The 20926-nt window shown below is 48.6% G+C and overlaps 1 protein-coding gene across 4 annotated transcripts in view; it reads right to left on the bottom strand.

The window, feature by feature from the left end:
• Positions 1-14381: 14381 nt before the first annotated feature.
• Positions 14382-20926, bottom strand: part of LOC127584658 (pro-neuregulin-3, membrane-bound isoform-like) — a 304705-nt gene continuing 298160 nt past the window's right edge. For all 4 annotated transcript variants that reach the window (XM_052041509.1, XM_052041511.1, XM_052041512.1 and 1 more), the window contains 2 exons: positions 16965-17159; positions 14382-16416 (listed from right to left, as the gene is read on the bottom strand). In XM_052041509.1, coding sequence (XP_051897469.1) covers positions 15924-16416; positions 16965-17159 — 688 coding nt within the window. In that variant the 3' untranslated portion in view covers positions 14382-15923. The remainder of the gene's footprint in view (positions 16417-16964; positions 17160-20926) is intronic.

Below are 20926 nucleotides of genomic sequence, written 5' to 3'. Positions count from 1 at the left end.
AAAACACACCCCATTAAACACCTGCCCCTTGTCTACTCTGCTGATTATAACTCAAAAACCTCTAAGATTTATCAGCCATGGGATGATGGGAAGGACCCAGGGACTTGCTGATGCCCTCATGCACATTAAAGAACTCTTATAGGCAAACTCATTTTCTCACACCAACACATTCATGCACACCCTTGCTGTTACAATGTCACACAAAGAGCAAGATCACAGAGAAATCAGATGCAGAACACGACTGGAGTCAGGATGCTACCTCAGTCCCAAACACAGAAGAGCAAACAGAAGGAATCTTGCCTCAGGACTCTTGAGTCCCAACACAGAAACAGGGTTTTCCAGGAAAAACAGTGAAACAAGGACTGCTCTAGAGTTACCAGCTCTAAGCAGCCAAGAACCAGAGCATACCCAAAGATAGACAAATAATCTGGCAACCAATGTTTGTGGAACGAGGGTTCTTATACTAGTCTCCTGATGGCACTCAGGTGTGTGTCATTAGGCAAATAGTAGGGCATGGAAACCATGTACTGCACAACAAGGCCCCATCAATGGGGATAAGGGGCAGAATCGAGAACCAGCACTCGGACCCATGACACTTGCAAACTTTCACATGAATGTGCATGTTTGTACACACACACTTAATCACCTTTGCACAAACAGAAACACACATATGTTCTCTCTCACATGCACACAAAACGCGTACACATACATATACACCCTTGCACACGTATTCACACACACAAACAAGCTGAGGTGGGGGTAGTGTTGGCTGATGTTACAGTGGTGGTCTGAGTGATCACATAGACATGTTGTCTGTAACCTAACACAACCAAAAGCACATTAGTACTGGGGTGAATTGGCGAAAGTTAAACAAAATCCCAAATATAGGAGCTTTGTCAAGAGCAGCCACTTCTCCCATAGTGCAACTCAGCCGGTGAAGTTGGATTCAGGGCCTTGTGCTGATGGCTCCTTCCCCTCCATCCCATCCCAGTGCCCCAGTGTTCAGTTCCCAGTGTCCCATCCACAGCAGGTATCCCATCGCTGTCCCGTAAACCCTTGCTGGCTTCTTTCTATGGGAGCCAACTTGGCTGTGTGATCCTCTATGTCATCATTAACCCACTGTTTACATTGGTGATGGACCACATGACGATGGGGATTGGACAACAACAACTGAGGCACCTATGTGAAAGCTGATTCAGAAAGCACGGTCTTTGACTGACTTCCCCCAAATAATTCCTGCTCCAAACTTTATTCCTTCCCAGCATCTCCCTCGGGAACGTGCTGAGGCAGAGATTAAGTTGTTGAAAAGGAGCATTATTTACTGAGAGTGGTTTATCGGATAAGGATAGTGTGTGATAGGATGATGGTTTTAGCACAGATAAAATTCTCAGCGAGTTTACACAATCTTCTCCTCCCTCTCACAGCCTGGAATTCTGACTAGCTCTGGAAATTCTATGCTCGATGCCACACGCCACACTTGCCCCTGTCTGGTGGTCTGAAACAGACAGCAAGCTCGGTGATAGGGTACCCCCAGGAGAGGCTATAAACCTCTGGGATATAGTCTACTCTGGGATAGATTGTTCACCTCAGCAGCTGGTAGACTTGTTGCCTCACAGCTCCAATGACCCAGGTTCGATCTAGACCTCGGCTGCTGTCTGTGTGGAGTTTGCACGTTCTCCCTGAGACCAGGTGTGATTCCCCCGGATGCTCTGGTTTCCTCCCACATCCCAATTGTCCAGTAGTGTGCTGGCGAGTGGTGGAATCTGGGGGGGAGTTGATGAGAATGTGAGAAGAATAAATAATTAAAAGGATTAGTGTAAATGGATGCTTGATGGTCGGTGTAGAGTCGATGGGCTGAAGGGCCTGTTTCTGTGCAGTATCTCTCTATGATTCAATCATTGAATTGTTTTGTAGGATAGATTGAATCCTGGGACTGACTGTGCACCCAAATACACACTATTACATTGGGTACAGTAGCAGAGGGGTTGTTATTGGACAAGTAATCTTGTGGACTGGACTACAAACTGGAGGAATGTTCAAGTCCCACCGTGGTGCTGTGGGATTCAAATTCAATTCTTAAGTGAGCTTAATTTAAAAAAAACATGTAAATAAATAGATAAATGGGTCTTGGTGATCACAAAGCTGCCAAATTGTTGTAAAATATGTCTGGTTGACGTCCGTCAGAAAAGGGGTTCTGCTGCCTGTTCCCAGTCAGGCCAGGTTACTGGAGACCGTCAGCAACAGGGTGGCTCCTACTTGCTCTGAAAAGTGGTCCTGCAAAACCCCCATCACATTAAAAGGAGTTGAGTGGATCGACAAGGTGACTCAAAACCACCTGCCCAAGGGCAACTGGGGATGTGCGATGAATGCTGGTCCTGTCAGCAATTCCCAGATCCTGTAGTAATGAATGAAAGAAAAGAGAATCGACTGCACAGTTCCAGACTGGGCTGCATTGGGATGATCTGTGTGCTCCAGGATAGACTGCAACCGGAGATACAAGGTAATTACCAAGAAGCTATTCCACTCATCCCATTTGCCAGAGGAGATTGCAATTCCCTGGGATAGACTGTGCCCTTGGGATACACTGGGAGAGACCTTACCCCAAGCATTAGTCTATCCAGAGATAATCGGTCCATTCTACGAAGGTAGAATCTCTCCCAGTGTGCGGTGTATCCCTAGGGCATAGTCTATCCTGGGGAATTGCAATATCCTCTGGCAAATAGGGTGAGTGGAACAGCATCTTAGTAAACACTGTACTACCCTGGAATAGACTGTACTCTGGGATTGCCTGTATCTCCTCTGGATAAACTGTGTCCCTGGGATAGACTGGGATAGACTGTACTTTCCCAAGATTTTCTGTGACACCTGGAATAGAATTTACTTCCCTGGAACTGACTCTACTCCAAAGTAAACTGTACCACCAGGATAGACTGTACCTCACCAGGATGGCCTGTATACCTAGGGTAGACTTTATTTCCCTAGGATTGACTGTGACCCCAGGATAGACTGTACCCTGCAATGGACACTCTCCCTGGGGTAGTCTGTACATTGGGCCAAACTGTAAGATTTATGCCAGTCACACCGGGACTGTGCAGTTTCAGAAGGCAAAACCTCATTCCTTTAATTCAATTAACCTGTCCATATCCCCTTGAGATCTTCCAGCATCTTCCCCACAGTCCACAGGAAGAAGTTGCTGGAGCCCTGGTGGAGATATTTGTGTCATTGTCAGCCACGGGTGAGGTACCAGAAGACTGGAGGGTGGCTAATGTTGTGCCTATATTTAAGAAGAGCCGCAAGGACAAGCCAGGGAACTACAGATGGTGAACCCAACGTCAGTGGTGGGAAAGTTACTGGAGGGGATTCTGAGAGACAGCATTTGGAAAGGCAAGGAATTATAAGGAATCGTCACCGTAGCTTTGTGCACGTGAAATCATGTCTCACAAATTTGATAGAGTTTTTTTGAAGAGGTGACCAAGAGGACTGATGATGGCAGGGTGGTAGATGTTCTCTACATGGACTGTAGTAAGGCCTTTGACAAGGTCCTGCATGGGTAAGCTTGTCTGGAAGGGTAGATCACATGGGACCAAGGTAAGCTGGTCAATTGGATACAAAATTGGCCTGGTGGTAGGAGTCGGAGGGTGGTAATGGAGGGTAGTTTTCCAGATTGGAGGCCTGTGACCAGTGGTATGCCGCAGGGATCCGTGCTGGGTCCTCTGTCCATCATCTATATTAACTATTAATGTAGTTGGCATGGTTAGTAAGTTTGCGGATGACACCAAAATTGGTGGTTTAGTGGGCAGTGGTTATCTAAAATTACAAGAGGATCTTGATAATTGGGAATGTGGACCAAAGAATGGCAGATGGAATTTAACTTGGACAAGTGTGAGGTGTTGCATTTTGGTAAGTTAAACTAGGGCAGGACTTACACGGTAAATGGCAGGGCCCTGGAGAGTGTGTAGAACAGAGAGATGTAGGGGTACAAGTACATCGTTCCCTGAAAGTATGTGACACAGATAGACAAGACAGAGAAGAAGGTGTTTGGCATGCTTGCCTTCATTGGTCAGGGCTTTGAGTACAAGAGTTAGGACATCGTGTGACAGTTGTACAAGACCTTGGTGAGACTGCAATTCAAGTTTTGTGTGCAGTTCTGGTCGCTTAGCTATAAGAAGGATGTCCTTAAGCTGGAACGGGTGCAATAAAGATTCACAAGGATATTAGTGGGAATGGAGGGCTTGAGTTATAAGTAGAGACTGGTAAGGCTGGGACTTGTGTCCCTGGAGCAGAGGAAGCTGAGGGGTGACCTTATAGAGGTTTATAAAATCACGAGGGGCAGAGATAAGGCGAATGATCACAGTCTTTTTCCGAGGGTAGAGGAGTCTGAAACTATTAAGGTGTAGGCTTAAGGTGAGAGGGGAAGACTTAAAGGGGACCTGAGAGGCAACTTTTCTACACGGAGAGTGGTGGGTGTATGGAATGAGGTGCCAGAGGAGGTGGTAGAGGCAGGTACGATCAAAACATTTAAGAGACATTCAGACAGGTAGACGGGTAGGAAAGGTTAAGAGGGATGGGTCAAACCCTAACAAATGGGAGTAGCTGAGGAGGTCTCCTTGGTTGGCATGGAGGAGAGATGCCTGTTTCCATGCCGCATAACTGCATGAAACTATGACCCTCTGACTCATGGAAACAGAAAGGAAATAATTTAATAAATAGCTAACTAAATAACTCTTGCCACTTTGGAATTATTGGATGCACAGCCAGGAATTTTATTGGGTGTTACTTCCAGGAATGCCTATCACTGGCAATTTTACATAACCTGGTTACTATGGTGATGTTCTAATATAATGATCACACTGAAAACATAATCTCCATGCTGCCTTATACTGTGGTTGGCTCCTTTTTATCTCTAATTCCCAGCTTCGCTCTCCAACTGCTCTCACCATGGGAGGCTCTCGGTTCACTGAAACTTCCTCTCGTTCTCTGATCCTTCTCTTTGTACTTTCACTGCTCTTGTGCAGTGCCTCATCCAGTGTATTCTTCTCCTCTGGATCTTCTCCTCCCCCAACTCTCTCCCACCCATTCTCCCCTTGCAGTCTCTCTCCTCTCCTCCCGCTTTTTCCTCTTGGCTCCCATACTCTCCACTCTCCACCCCCACCAATTTCTCCCATCCACCATCCCGTCCACTCTCTCTCCTCACTCTCTGCCCTTTGATCTATCTAATTACCAATTTTTTCATTGAGAAACTTTTGCTGTCTCCTGTACCCCTTTGATCTTTCCCTGTCAACCCATTTCCTTGGAGACCATACCCTTGGACCCCTACCCTGTCAGACCCCTGCCCTGCGTGACTGTGTCTGACCCCTAGGGCCGTGCTCCTTGGGACTGGACACTTCCACTGGTTTCTGCCTTATCTGTAAGGCACTGCTGTGTGGAATCAGCTCATTTCCCTTTGGCCCTTTATGTGGGATCCTGGGCCCTCCTGTGTTGCCACGGTGACCATTAACGATTATCATCAGAATTCTCACTTCACTTTCATTGATCTATAGGCTGCGGTACGACAACTTCTGCTATACACTTGTTTCCACTTCTTGTTGCTGTATCCAACACATTGCTGCACTCAATGTTGCATGTGTGTATGTGCTTGTTGTGTGCGTGTGCACACTTGTACATGCCTATGTGCATGCATGTGTGCTTGTGTACACTTGTTTGTGTATATGCATGAGTGTGCATGTGTTTGTGCATATATGTTTGTGTCTGTCCATATACTTGTGTGCGTGCATGCATGTGTCTGCATGTGTGTGTGCATGTGTGCACATGTGTGTGTGCCTATATGCATGCATGTTTGTGTACATTTGTTTGTGTATGTGTGCACGTGTGTTTGCATGCATGTGTTTGTCTGTCCATATACTTGTGTGCATGTGTGTGTGTGTCTGTCCACATACATGCGAGTATGTACGCACGTGTGTGCATGAGTGTGTGTGTGTGTGTGCGCGCGTGTGCGTATGTGTGTGTGTTTGTATGTCCATATATGTGTATGTGTGTGTGCCTGTCTGTCCATATATGTGTGTGTGCTCAGTCTGTGCGTCAGAGCCTGGTCTCCAGTCATCCTGGATCCCTCATTCATTGGACAGGACCTCACTCTGTTCAGGCCGTGTGGTGCTGGTGTACAATATCCCCTCCCTTCTCACGTACAAGTACATCACACACAGGCATCTAGACGTTGGGGAGGGTGAGGTCTGAGATCAGCCAGGGGGAGGACTGCGCGCTACAGGGGAGATGGAGTGGGGTGGAGGGGAGGATGATCAGCACACCCCAAGGGCTCAGAGGTGGGCATGGAGATGGCAAAGTTTTGGTGGGGGGTGAATCAGCACTGGCAGCAAATAGGGCGAAGGCCGACTTGCAGGTTGTGGCGGGGTGTTTAACGAGAGATGGGGTGTGTTTTCGGGGGCGGGTAAAGAGGAAGGAGTGGCCAAGAATGTGGGGAAGTATTTCACTCCCAGTCTGAGGACGCAGTGTGAAGACCACGTTGTCCTGCCTGCGCCCAATGTCAGGGGCCGGACTCCCTGCTCCATTCCCTCAGAACGTTGCACAGGGAAAAGTGTCATCCTGAGCATCCCTAAAGCAGGAATTGTAATGTGGTCGTAAAGGAGACCTGCAACAGGGTGGTTGGATTCTCCAAGTGACGCAAATTGACCTGGAACCAGTTATAATTGTGCTTCCTCTCATGGAAAGAGCACATCTCTGGAAATTCAACAGCATCACACAGGAAAAAACAGTCTTTTACAATTGAATTTCCAGGCATCTACTTGTACTGTGAGCTCCCAGAATTATTGGACTCTCGAAAGAACAGAAGTTGTTCCATAATCATCCTTCTGTTCCGTCAATGGCTCTAACCCTGTCACACTTTGGGGCTGCTGGTAATGGGAGAGCTTGCTGGGATTGGGAAGGGCTGGTGGGAATGGGAAGCACTGCATTGAGGGGCTGTTGTGAACTGCTAGGTTGTTAGGCATGGGAAGGTTGACTTTAAGTAGGGGGTTTGAAGTGGAAGAGTCTGCCGTAGACCAGTTACTAATGACTTGGAGCAGCAGTTCAATAAGATTTGAGGATACACTTTTCATAGAACTGGAATGGACAGTTTAATCTTTAACCCTGGGTTATTGCCAAAGGTTCTGAGACTGGTTGGCACTCCATCATGTTTTGCTCCATCACAGTTTAACCATGGGCAGACAATGGTCTAGTGGTTAAGTCACTGGACGAGCAGCCAGATTCCTGACCATTAATCCAGCAACGTGAGTTCAAATCCCCCTAAAGTAGCTGGTGAAGTTAAATTCAAATAATTAAAGTCTGAAGTTCAAAGAGAAATCTGGTCCCTACAATAGTGAAAGCAATTATGGAACTACTGGATTGTTGTCAAAGCCATTTTACTTCATGAATGTCCTTCAGCGAAGGAAGTCGATGGTCCTTCACTGGTCTGGTCTATGTGTGACTCCAGTCCCACCAATGTTGTTGACTATTAACCTCCTCATCAGTTTAGTGCCATTGCCAGTTACATCTGTAACTCATGGATGAAAAAGAAAACTCCATCACGCTGACTTCTATCATGTGTGCAGTCTGTAGTGTATGTAAATGTGTGATATCTGTATAATATTAGCATACATACACAGTTGGAGATGGTGAATAAACAATACCCACGTGATGACCATTCTCTATGTCACTTATTTTTTTGGTATTTATTCATATTTTGGGATCTGGGTGTTGCTGGCAATATATTTCCAAATCAGGATTGTGAGTAACTTGGAGAGGATCCTGCAGGTAGTGACACCTTTTGACATCCTTCATGGTGGTAAAGGTTGGGGTTTGGGAGAGTAGCCCAGGCATTTCTGTGCCCTTGCTACTGTCAAGGCTTCTTCCAAGTCGTCTTCCATGAAGGAATACTGGTGCATCAGTTGAAGGAGGACGATAGGTGGTAGCTTCCTTGCCCATGATTTGAAACCATGAGACATCATCTGATCTGGAGTTAATGTTGAGGGCTCCAAGGGCTTTTCCTTCCCAACTGTATATCACTGCACTGACACCTCTGGTGGGTTTGTCCTGACAAGGTATACCCAGGGATTGTGATGGAGTGTCTAACACATTGTCAGCAGGTATCATTCTGTGATTATGACCTTGTCAGAATGTCGCTTGGTTAGTCTATGGGGCAGTTGTCCCATTTTAGTCTCCAGGTCCCTGATGCTTATAAGGGGTTCTTTGCAAGTTTGGCTGGGAATGCTTTTGATCTGTTTGAATTTGGTGCTGAGGTCGATACCATGGTTTTATTCTTCCTCTGTAGCAGTAATGGTGCATGTCAAGGGTTTGCTTGGCCATAGAGTCAACCACATGAGGTGGGTCTGGAGTCACATACAGGAGAGACTGGTTAAGAATAACTGATTTCCTCCCCTGAAGTTCATTAGTGAACACGATGGATTTTTACCACAATCTTAAGTTACTGATGTCTAGTTATTACTTTTCCAAATTCCAGATTGAATTTGAATTCCACAGATGCCGTGGAGGGATTTAAACTCAGGTCTGTGGATTGTTGGTCCAGGCCTCTGGATTACTGGTCTGTTGGGTTAACCATTACACCACCACCATACTCCAACAGTGATTGATGTTATTCCTGCACCATTTAAAATAAGAATCCCAAACACATTAGGATTTACTCCATCGGGATGAGTATACTCCATCAAGGTGTATTCCATCCTGGGAGATTCCTTCAACCAGGTATAAGCCATCACGATATACGTTATTGGGGTATACTACATGAGGGCATAGCCCATCAGGGTATATTCCACCAGGATCTATTCTATCTGTTGTCACCCCTGTCCGATAATATGCAGGAAAAAGCATGAAAGGATGAAACATATTTGCCTTAAATTTTAACCATTTTTGATGCACTCAAACATTGTTTATTATACTCTAATGTCCAAACCTGTTCCCCCGCAAAACGGTTATGAAATTGGTTAAGAAGACATTTGAAATAGCTTTCGCGTGTTTTTAACTCAGAAACAAAAACTCAGACAGGACCTGTACAATTCCCGATGGGATCTCAGCCACTTTCAGGCAATTCCTCACTGCAACCAGAGGCGGACATCAGTCCGTAAATGGACAATCCCCACGTCAGTCAGATCCCAGCATCACAGTGACTGCCACGGCCAAAGTCTGTAAGGGAGAGGGAGAGGTTTTCTGTATTTTCACAAAGGGACATGCAATCCCTGGTCAATGAGACAGATGCCAGAAGGATCCAGTCCATCAAGGGACCAGGAGACATTAAATGATGAACCTGTCTGGAGGTGACAGTTATCTCCTCCAAGAGTGATCACCCCTGCACAATAGGAGAAGCTGAAAGGAATTTCACAAGGAACTGTATATGCCCGGGTGACGTGTGCATGACTTTACACTGCGGACTGAAGATCCTCACTAGCAAGTGCATTTTATTCAGTTGACTTATTTGAGCGCGATGCCACTTATGAGGAAATGCAGAGATGTTGTAGCAAACCGTTACAGTAAAGGGGGGCAGGGATTGACTCATCCATGAGTTGTAATCAGTGTGGGTGTGTGGTTCTTACATGTGATCTGGGATCCCCCCACCTGGTTGGTGGTAATGATCGGAGGGTGGAACAGCCACTTGACTTGCATCGAGTACTACGATCTTGCAGGCTCTGGTGGCGAAGGACCTTTCTGTCGGGCAGCCCCCTAAAGCCCCTCCACCCAGCCGGGAGATGGGGCTGTGGAGGCTGAGTAAGGACGTTCCCATAGATACCTCTTCTTCCTCTCTGTTCAGCAGTCCTGCTCCATTCTCCTCATCCTCTTAGACATTGTCCGTTGTCTATGGATTACCAGATTCCATCTCGTGCACCATGCAATGAAGAAGTCTCCACATCTGCCTCTTATGCAGCAGAGATTCTTGAGGTTGGTTCCTTGGGTGAAGAAGTTGTCATTTGAGCAGATTAGTCTAAAGATATAACATGACTGGAGGCCACACTGGAACATGTAATGTGGCTTGGCAGTGTAGGTGTTGTGGGGAAGATTCCCCTGGTAGGGGTGTCCAGTACTGGGGGGGGGGGGCGGGTAGTTTCAGGATAAGGAACTGTACATTTGACCGAGCGAAAGGATTTATTCTTTGGGAATTCTGAGTATTTGGCAACCACTGCTCCGAAAGGCGATGGATGTGAAGCATTACGTAGAGTCAAAACCAAAATAGATGTTTGGGTTACGGTGAAACGATTGGTAATTGGCAGAAGAAACGGAGGCCTGAAGTTAGGCTCACTGGGCACTGTGGCTTCCTCTTGCTGTATTTTTCATATTCTTTTCCCTGTTATTGGCTACATGGAGACATGGAACCTGGGCACGGGCTCAATGCAGCCCATCCCGCTGTTCTTCCATCACCCTCCTACCACCCACTCTCCCTCCCACACACTCTCCCCATTCCTCACCCTCTGCTTCCCTCCCTCCCCCTCACACCAACCACTGCCTCCCCTCTCCACTTCCATTCCATAACACTCACCTTCCCCATTACCCATCCCTCACCATCACTCGCTCTCACCGGCCCTCCTCACTCTACTCCCTTCCTTCAGTAATTCCTCTGCCTCCCCTCCGCCTCCCTCACCCAACTATTCTCGCCTCTTCTTGCTTCCTTCAACATCCCTCCTTGCCTGCCTCCCATCGTCTCTTCCTCATCCCTCTTTCCCTCCCCTCCCCACCTCACCACTTCCTCTGGAATTATTCCTGTCTTCACGCCGAAGACACCGTCCATCACTTTTGGAACAGATCTGGCAACTCGGCACTGGGCATCAGTGAGATGGTGTGGGCATCACCAGTACCCCACCCCAATCTACAGGCTAACAGCCTGGCATATCTCCTCACCCTACCACCATCATGCCAGGGCCAATGAGGAGCATAGATCAGCGTGCCAGGAGTAGCACTGGGTATGCTTCAGGAGGTGCCAACATGGTGAAGCTAAAACTCTGGGTTCCATGTGTGTTTAAGAGCAGATCAGAATGCAATACGAGAGCTGAGTGTTCCTCCAACGAAAGCTCTGCTAGTCATGGATGTAGTGGACAATTATTGGATGTAGAAGTTTTGAGAATAACCCCACCCTCAACTGTAGTGGAACCAAGAATTTTATGGCAAAGGCAAGGCTGAATTATTTGCAACAATCTTCCTCCAGAAGCGGTGTTTGGATCCTTGCCTTCTCTCCAGGTCTACACCTTCAGCCAGTATGATACACTCCATGTGATATCAGGCAATGGCCGTGACCACTGGATCCAGCAAAGGTTGTTGAGATCTGAAAACATTCTGCTGCATTGCTGGGGACCTAGCCATGCCTCGAGTTAAACTGTTCCGGTACAATGACGTCTCTGGCACCTACCTGACAAGATGGGAAATTGTCTGGGTATGTCCCGTTTATAAAAAGCAAGAGAAATCCAATCAGGCAAATTAGCACCCATCAATCTACTTTCACTCATTGGGAAGGTGATGGGAGCTGTCATTGATGGAGCTGTCAGGCAGCACTTACTCATCAATTATCCACTCATTGATGATCGTGGGTTATGCCAGGATTACTCAGCTCCAGTCTCATCACAGCCTTCGTCCAAACATGGAGAAGAGAGCAACACACAAGATGCTGGAGGAACTCAGCGGGTCAGGCAGCAGCTGTGGAGGGAAATGGACAGTTGACGTTTCAGGTTGAGACCCTTCATCTGGACTGAACTATCAGAGGAGAGAGAGCCAGGACAAAGAGGTGATAGGAAAGGGCGGAGCAAGAGCTGGCAAGTGATAGGTGGATCCAGGTGAGGAGGGGTGACAGGGACGGAAGCTGGGAGGTGATAGGTGGAGGTGACAAAGGGCTGAAGGTGATGGAATCTGAAAGGAGAGGAAGGTGGAGCACGGGACCGAGGGAGGGAGGTGGGGAGGGGAGCACGGGACCGAGGGAGGGAGGTGGGGAGGGGAGCACGGGACCGAGGGAGGGAGGTGGGGAGGGGAGCACGGGACCGAGGGAGGGAGGTGGGGAGGGGAGCACGGGACCGAGGGAGGGAGGTGGGGAGGGGAGCACGGGACCGAGGGAGGGAGGTGGGGAGGGGAGCACGGGACCGAGGGAGGGAGGTGGGGAGGGGAGCTTAAACAGTCGGAGAGGGGAACCGGGGGGGTGGAGTGTGTGGGTGATGGGCAGATGGAGAGGGGGGAGGAGGGGAAAGAAACAGGGTGATGAGGGCTGGGGTGAGTGGAGGAAGGACTGGGTAGATCAGGAGGAGAAAGGGACAGAGGAGGAGCAGTTTACCAGAAGTTGTCTAGCTAAGAGTGATTGTCCTCAGCACCAAGGAATCATACCTCCCGCACGGTGGCATAGGTGGGCAGCACGGTAGCGTAGCGGTTAGCGTAACGCTATTACAGTGCCAGCGACCCGGGTTCAATTCCTGCCCCTGCCTGTAAGGAGTTTGTACGTTCTCCCCGTGTCTGCGTGGGTATCCCTCGGGTGCTCCGGTTTCCTCCCACATTCCAAAGACGTACAGGTTAGGAGCTGTGGGCGTGCTATGTTGGCGCCGGAAGAGCGGCGACACTTGCGAGCTGCCCCCAGCACATTCTCAGTATCGCAAAAAGACGTATTTCACTGTGTGTTTCAATATACATGTGACTAATAAATAAATATCTACAGATACATGTGGTTGAAGGTCAGCCATCTCAGCCCCAGGTAGGAGTGTCCTAGACCCAACCATCTCCAGCTGTGTATTCAATCACCATCCTTCCACCATGCAGCCGGAGGTTCACTGACGTCTGCACGGTTCAATTCCTTTCCTCGGAAAATGAAGCAGTCCATGCCTGCACCCAGTGAGAACTAGACTATGTTCAGGCATGTGTTGAGATATGTCAACTAACATCTGTACTCTTCAAGTGCCAGGCAATGACCATCCCCAACAAAAGAGAGTTTCACCAACTCCCCATGCCATTCAATGACATTCCCAGAACCTGGGGTTACCATCAGTCAAAAACTTATTCAGAAATTCGGCACAATTACTGGGAAGGACAGAGTTTGAGCCCCTTGCAATAAGCTGGTGATTTCCCAAAGTCTCTCCAAGTCCAGAGTGTGATAGAATACCCTCCACTGGCCTGGATGAGTGCAGCACCAACAATAGATAAAGTTTAACGCCATCCAGGACAGAGCAGCCCACTAGATTGGTAATCCATCCACCATTCTAAACACGCATTCCCTTCGCCTGGCAACTGTGAGGTGCTGCACCTTGGGGGGTGGGGGGCCAAATAAGGATAGGACGTATACCATGAATGGCTGGGTCCTCAGGAGTTTGGATGATTAAAGGCACCACGACATACAAAGATCCCTGAAGTAGCAGCACAGGTAGATAGGGTGGTGAAGAAGGTGTAAGGGATACTTGCCATCACTAGCCAGGCCATAGAACATAAGGGCGGGGAAGTCTTGGTCCAACTATACTGTGTGCAGTTCTGGTCGCCATACAACAGGAAGGATGTAATTGCACTGGAGACGGTGCAGAGGAGATTCACCAAAACGTTGCCTGGTTCCAACACTTCAGTTATAAGGAGAGACTGGAGAGGCGGGTTTGTTTTCTTTGGAGCGGGGGAGCCTGGGGGGGGAGACCTGATGTATGCATAATGATGAGAGGCATAAATAAGGTAGATAGTAGGAAACTTTTCCCCATGACAGGGATGTCTCAGACCAATGGTCATAGCTTTATGGTGAGCAGTGAGAGGTTTAGAGGGGATGTGAGGAAGAGTTTTTTCACTCAGAGGGTGGTTGCAATCTGGAACAACTGCCTGACAAGGTGGCAGAGACTCCAACAAAACTTTTAAGAAGCACCTGGACGAGCACTTGGATTGCCGACGCCCGGCAGGCTATTAACCAAATGCTGATAGATGGGATTAGTATAGACAGGTACCCAGTGGTCAGCACGGACATTGTGGGCTGAAGGTCCTGTTTCTGCGTTGTATGACCCAATGATTCTATGACCACTGCACACAGTGTATACAATGTGTACCAACAAAATGCTGCATGATGTTTGCCTTGGCTACTCCGACTGCAACTCACTGCCCCTTCCTCCAAACTCATAACCCTCTATAACCAAGGAGTGAGAAGAATATGGGAACACCGTTACCTGTCGATTCCCCTCCAAGTCGCACACTGACTGTTGCCGTCCCTTCATCGTTGATACCTATAAACCCTAGAACTCCCTTCCCAACGGTACTCTGGAGGTACCTTCACCCCATGGACTGCAGAGGTTTACAAGGGCAACTCACTCCCAGCTTCTCCAGGCCAATTAAGGAGGATGGACACGTTTTTGCAACACCTTAGGAAAATGCAGAATCAAAGAGGCTCCACGAAGTTTTTAAACTGTTTTTTAATTCGTACACCATGGGTTCCACCAGGTTGTGTGATGAATGGGCCCTGATTACCGGCTTCAGTCACATTAACTCTGACATGGCATTAGTGAGGTGTGTAGCCTCTCGCTTCCATAGGGCACCTTGCCTTGTGTAGTGTGTATAATGGACAGAGGTGGTGGAGGGGAGTAGTGGGGAGGGGGAGTAGAAGGGGAGCAGAGGGAAGGGGTGGGGTGCACTGGGAGTGCCATCATTTCACTGCTCTGAGCCTCAGCACTGGAACTATGTAGAATTATTCCGATAATCAAGCCATGCTACATTAGAACCGCATGACAATCTGCTGTTTGACCTCTGTGTCCTCTGCAGCGTATCCAGCGGTGTACACTTGGACTCATTCTGAATTCTACTCAATTGAGGGGCAATTTAGAGAGAGTTATGTCTTGGTAGCTGGAGTTGGGTATCTATTGCTGAGGAATCTAGGGCACCAGTACCAATGTCCCTCCTTATTACACCAGCCACAGCCCCATAATCACACTAAACTGCACAACAGCAGGGGCACACAGCTGGTACACTGGGTGACCAAGGTCAACAGAGGGGGCTCGCAGCTGGTACACTGGTTGACCAAGGTCAACAGAAGGGAACACAGCTGGTACACTGGGTGACCAAGGTCAACAGAAGGGAATACAGCTGGTACACTGGGTGACCAAGGTCAACAGAAGGGAACACAGCTGGTACACTGGGTGACCATGGTCAACAGAAGGGAACACAGCTGGTACACTGGGTGACCAAGGTCAACAGAAGGGAACACAGCTGGTACACTGGGTGACCATGGTCAACAGTAGGGTACACAGTTGTTAAACCTGGTTCCTGGAATCAACAGCAAAGGACACAGCTGTAATGCTGGGTTTCCAGGGTCAAAGCAGGGGCACACAGCTGATGCACGGGTGTCCAGGGTCAACAAGGGCAGCACACAGCTGTTAACCGGGGGTTTCCAGGGTCAACAACAGGGGCATTCGTTAACAGTTTAATTGCTCAGATCCAGCACATGGCTGTTCTAGAAATCTGTTCCACAAGACTCAGCGGTTAATCCCATTCTGGCGCCAGCGGTACAGCGTGCGTGTAGCTCGCCATCAACCGTTTCTGGTTAGGGTTCCCATATCCGGTGGGCGCATCACTCCCTTGAGGCCCAGCTCACTCCAGTCCCTGTACCCCTTGTCTCTGCCAGTGGAAACCTCCCCCAGGACTTGGCTCTGTTCAGAATGTGAGGCTGTGTCAGCGGTGGACGTGCTGGGAGTTGGTGAAACACAGCACATCCCAATATACACCCACTGCGAACAATAGGCACTAAGATCTTCACCAGAAATAAAGAAACATTATCTGATAAAACAATACAAAATAGTTTCCATAAACCACTATGGGGGCAACAGACTATTTGGTTTCTAATTAAATGCTTTAAATAAATGCATATAAATTATTTTCCTTTTTTTCATATTCTTTTCTTTTGCCCAGGTTCACAATGCAATGAAGGTACAGACAGCAGAATGTCACTTTCCTAGGTCACAGTCTCTGCATTGTTCCTTCTTCAGCAGAAACGGCACCTCTTCGGCTGAAGCCACGGGCAGGAAAGCAGTGTTTTCTCCAGCTGCCTCTTCACACTCGTTGATCAGTTCATAGTCCTCTGGCTTGCGGCTGGCTAAAGCCAGGATCTGGATCTGTCGCTGTACCGTCTGAAGAAGCATCTCCACTTGTTGACCCTCGGCCGCGTGGAGTGGGGTGTTGGGCGCGCTCACACTCATCAGGTCAGCCGGGTAGGAGTGCGGACCGTGCTCTGTGCAGCCACATTCCTGGCTCTCCACTTGTACCTGGACACAACTCTTCTCCCCCATCAAAGGGGTGACAGGGACCGAGGCCGTCCAGCACTGCGGAGACGTACCTTTATCTCTGAGCTCCAATGTGCACAGCTGGACGGGTCGGTGCGAGGTGGCAGGACACACGTCACGGGAACTTTCAGGGGATTTCCGGCAAGTGGTTGCAGCTCTAAAGGGAATAAGGTGGATCCATGGAAAAGGAATCAGACCTTGAAGAAAACGTCTTCACATGTAAGGGAGGCATTCAGCTGCACACACATAAACACATGCACATGTATGCACACACATGCATGTACATGCATGCATATACACTCTCACATACATCAGGACTCATGCTCAGTCATACACAACATCAAACTTCACACTGGCAGAAAGCATGTACTCACACACACCAATATACAGAACCACATGTAGTCAAAGGACAGAAACACACTCATACAATCAAAGACACACATTCACAGGCACTGACATACAGATTCACACACAGAATTACACTTACACACACATGCACACACTCACAGCCACAAGGGCGCTCTACACCCACGTGCATTCACCTCAGTATGCATTCACTACACACACACACACTCTCAAACATCTTCTTACCCACACATAAAAACTTACATTCAAATACACAAAGTCTCATACACACACTTCCACACATATCAACATTCACAAACTCTTGACTGCACAGACTGGATTCCTGGTGCAAGCTCCTACCGTTTGCTGTCTAACGAGTCATTGGCTGAAGAAAGTTGATCTTGGATCTGGCTGTTGGTACTGGGAGACATTGAGGCTTGTCCTTCTCCAACTGAACTCTTGGAACTGTGGAGTAGAGGAGGCGAGGGACGAGGGCTGACCTTCGACGACATTCTGCCCAGCTGTCTTGGGCTAAGAGACGAGGAAGGGCAATACCTGTTGGCCAATGAGTCTGTTACAGTGGTCGCAAGTTTACTCGATACTGAGACAAGTGATTGATCCTGGATCTAAACCCTGGCCATTATGGGGACTGTGGGTGGTTGGAGAGTGGTAAGGCTCCATGGTCTCCCCTATTCCCCACCATGGTCTTTACTTTCTACTCTGGTTCAATCCATTGTACAGCCCCTGTGAGCGCTCTAACGCTATTCGTGACTTTCTGCTCAGTTTTGGGTCATTGCTGCCTTTGACCAGCTCACTGACAATGTGGGTTCTTCAACGCGGCAAAAGCCGTCAACATCCCCAACACCCAAGGCTCCACCCAAGGGAGAGCTAAGAACAGTGGGTGAACTCCTCAGGGACACAGAGGCAGTTGAGTACCTGCTGGGAGGAAGACTTTGAAGATCTCCTCAACCACAAGTCCTCCCTTGACATGAGCGCCCTTGACTCCATCCCATCACAACCTAGTCAGGTAGTCTTAGCTACCGCTCCTGACAAAAAGTCAGAGGATGAGCTCCAAGTCATCACTGAATCATTCACCCAAGCTTATCAATATACCGGAGAATGGGACTTACATAGAACACAGAACACTACAGCACAGTACAGGCCCTTCAGCCCACACTGTTGTGCCGACATTTTATCCTGCTCTAAGATCTATCTAACCCTTCCCTCCCACATAGCCCCCTATTTTTCTATCACTCATGTGTCTATCTAAGAGTCTCTTAAATGTCTCTAATGTATCTGCCCCCACAACCTCTGCAGGCAGTGCGTTCCACACACCCACCACTCTGTGTAAAAAACTTACCCCTGACATCCCCCTTATACCTTCCTCCAATCACCTTAAAATTATGTCGCCTAGTGTTAGCCATTGTCGCCCTGGGAAAAAGTATCTGACTGTCCACTCGATCTATGCCTCTTATCATCTTGTACACACAACATCTACAAAAGCAAGGTCCTCTTCCAACTTGCCCCTGCTGCACCACCCTGCCCACAGACAATATCGGTTCACGGCATGACTCTGGAATGTGTGGACAATTCCCATAGCTCAGGAGCTATCTCTTGGCGAAGGCAGGCACCAATAATGAAATCCACCACCTTCTTCAATGCATCAGCACAGCCTTTGGTCAATTGAGGAACAGAGTGTTTGAAGATCCAGACTTCAGACTTGGCACAAAACTCATCATCTACCAGGCAGCAGAGATCCCTGTCCTCCAAAGAGTACAAGTACATGGTTCCCTGAAAGCCGCGTCACAGGTAGATGGCATAGTGAAAAAGGTGTTTGGCACGCTGCCCTTCATCAGTCAGGGCACTGAGTACAGAAGTTGGGACTTTATGTTGCAGCTGTACAAGGCATTGGTGAAGCCACACATAGGGTACTGTGTAGAGTTTTGGTTACCCTGTTATAGGAAAGGGGTCATTCAGTTGGAAAGAGTGCAAAGAAGATTTCTGAGAATGTTGCCAGGACTTGGTCACCCTGTTATAGGAAAGACGTTATTAAACTGGGAAGAATACAGAAAAGATTTACCACGATATTGCCTGGACTCGGGGGCCTGAGTTACCACGAGAAGTTGTGTAGACTAGGACTTTATTCCCTGGAATATAGGAGACTGAGGGGTGACCTGATAGAGGTATATAAGGTCATGAGGGGCATAGACAGGGGGAAAGCACATAGGGGACACAAGAGATTCTGCAGATGCTGGAATCTGGAGCAACGCACACAAATACTGGAGGAACTCAGCAGGTCAGGCGGCATCTACGTAGGGAAATAAACAGTCGATGTTTCGGGTCGAGACCCTTCATCAGGACTGGAAGAGGGCAGAAGATGGAGTAAGAAGGTCGAGGGAGGGGGAGCAGCACATGCAGGCAGGTGATAGGTGAGTTCAGGTGAGGGGGCGAAGGTTGGAGGGTGGGGGTGGGGGAGTGGGGGGAAGTAAGAAGCTGAGAGGTGATAGGTAGAAGAGGCAAAGGGCTGAAGAAGGAATCCGTTAGGAGAGGACAGTGGCCCATGGGATAAAGGGAAGGCGGCAGGGAAAGGATAGGCAGGACATGAGGGCGGGGGGAGGGGAAACAGAAGTGGGGAGGGGGCCACAGGTATGAGGGAAGACAAGGGAGAAACTCAAAGGGAGGGGAGGGGTTACCGGAAGTGAGAGGAACCCACGTTGAGGAGGTCAGGTTGGAGATTACCGAGGCGAAATATGAGGCGTTGTTCTTCCAACCTCAGGAATAACGCCTCATATTTCGCCCTGGTAATCTCCAACCTGGCAGCCTCAACGTGGGTTCCTCTCACTTCCGGTAACCCCTCCCCTCTTCTCCTCGCCCCCTTTGTTTTATTTCCTCTTCTTTGTCTTCTCTCATTCCTGTGGCCCCCCTCCCCCCACCCTCATGACCTGCCTGTCCTTTCCTCACCTCCTTCCCTTTATGCCGTGGTCCACTGCCCTTTCCAACCGGATTCCCTCTTCTTCAGCCCTTTGCCTCTTCTACCCATCACCTCTCAGCTTCTTACATCACTCCCTCTCATCCCCCCTCCCCCACCCACCTACCTTCCCCCTCTCACCTGGACTCACCTGTCATCTGCCAGCCTGTGCTCCTCCCCCTCCCCCCACCTTCTTATTCCGGCTTCTGCCCTCTTCCTTTCCAGTCCTGATGAAGGGTCTCAACCCGAAACGTCGACTGTTTATCTCTCTCCGTAGATACTGCCTGACCTGCTGAGTTCCTCCAGCATTCTGTGTGTGAAAGCACATAGTCTTTGTTCCAGGGAGGGGGTGCTGAAAACAAGAGGGCATGGGTTTAAGATCAGGGGCAAGAGATTTAAAAGGGACATCAGGGGCAGCTTCTTCATGCAGAGGGTGGTGCATATTTGGAATGAGCTGCCAGAAATAGTGGTTGAGACAGGCATATTAACAATATTTAAAAGCCATCTGAATAAGTACATGGATAGGAGAGGTTTAGAGGGCTATGGGCCAAACGTAGGCAGATGAGACTAGCTCACTGGGCAACACAGTCAGCATGGATGAATTGGGCTGAAGGGCCTGTTTCTGTGCTGCATAACTCTCTGACTATATGCTTCTGAGAGCCGGACTATCTACAACAGGCACCCCAAGGCACTGGAATAATATCGTCGACACTGTGTCCAGAAAATCCTCCACATTTACTGGAAGGATAAGTGAACCGACATTGGTGTCCTCTCCCAGGTCAGCAGCCCCAAAATTTATACGGCTCTTTTGGACTGGCAACATTGGCTGCATGCCCGACACCAGATTCCCAAAACAGGCTCTTTATTCTGAGCTCTGTCATGGGAGTAGATTAACAGGAGTGTGCAGGAAAAAAGATATGCTCAAAGAAATGCAACATTCCCACTGCCTCCTGGGAACTTCAAAGTAGAGAAGGAACATTCAGGACGTTATTGAGACCCTCAAGGCTGTGCAGAAGCAGTGGGAGAAGTGCAGTACCTCACGAACCAACAATCTGCCCTCCTTGTCAGTCACCTCCTGGCCCATCTGTGGAAGTGTCTGTCGTTCCCACTTTGGTCTCGATAACCACCTGAGAACACACCAAACTGGAGCAGAAACTGAGCATCCTCGTTCACAAGGGACTGCCTAAGAATGGAGTGCTTTTACCACAGCCAGTGATCCCATTTTCTGAATCAAAGGCCAAAAAATGCTCGAAATACCACTGCCCCTCCTTTGCACTTCCTGACCTTAGAATCTTTGCTGTTTTGATTCTCTTCTGCTAAACCTTTCCAAAATCTTTCTTAATGTTGTTTCAAC

Source organism: Pristis pectinata, chromosome 30, assembly GCF_009764475.1.
Source record: "Pristis pectinata isolate sPriPec2 chromosome 30, sPriPec2.1.pri, whole genome shotgun sequence".
Classification (NCBI taxonomy): domain Eukaryota; kingdom Metazoa; phylum Chordata; class Chondrichthyes; order Rhinopristiformes; family Pristidae; genus Pristis; species Pristis pectinata.
The sequence above is the reverse complement of the archived record's forward strand: the minus strand, read 5'-3'. Positions and strand labels throughout refer to the sequence as shown.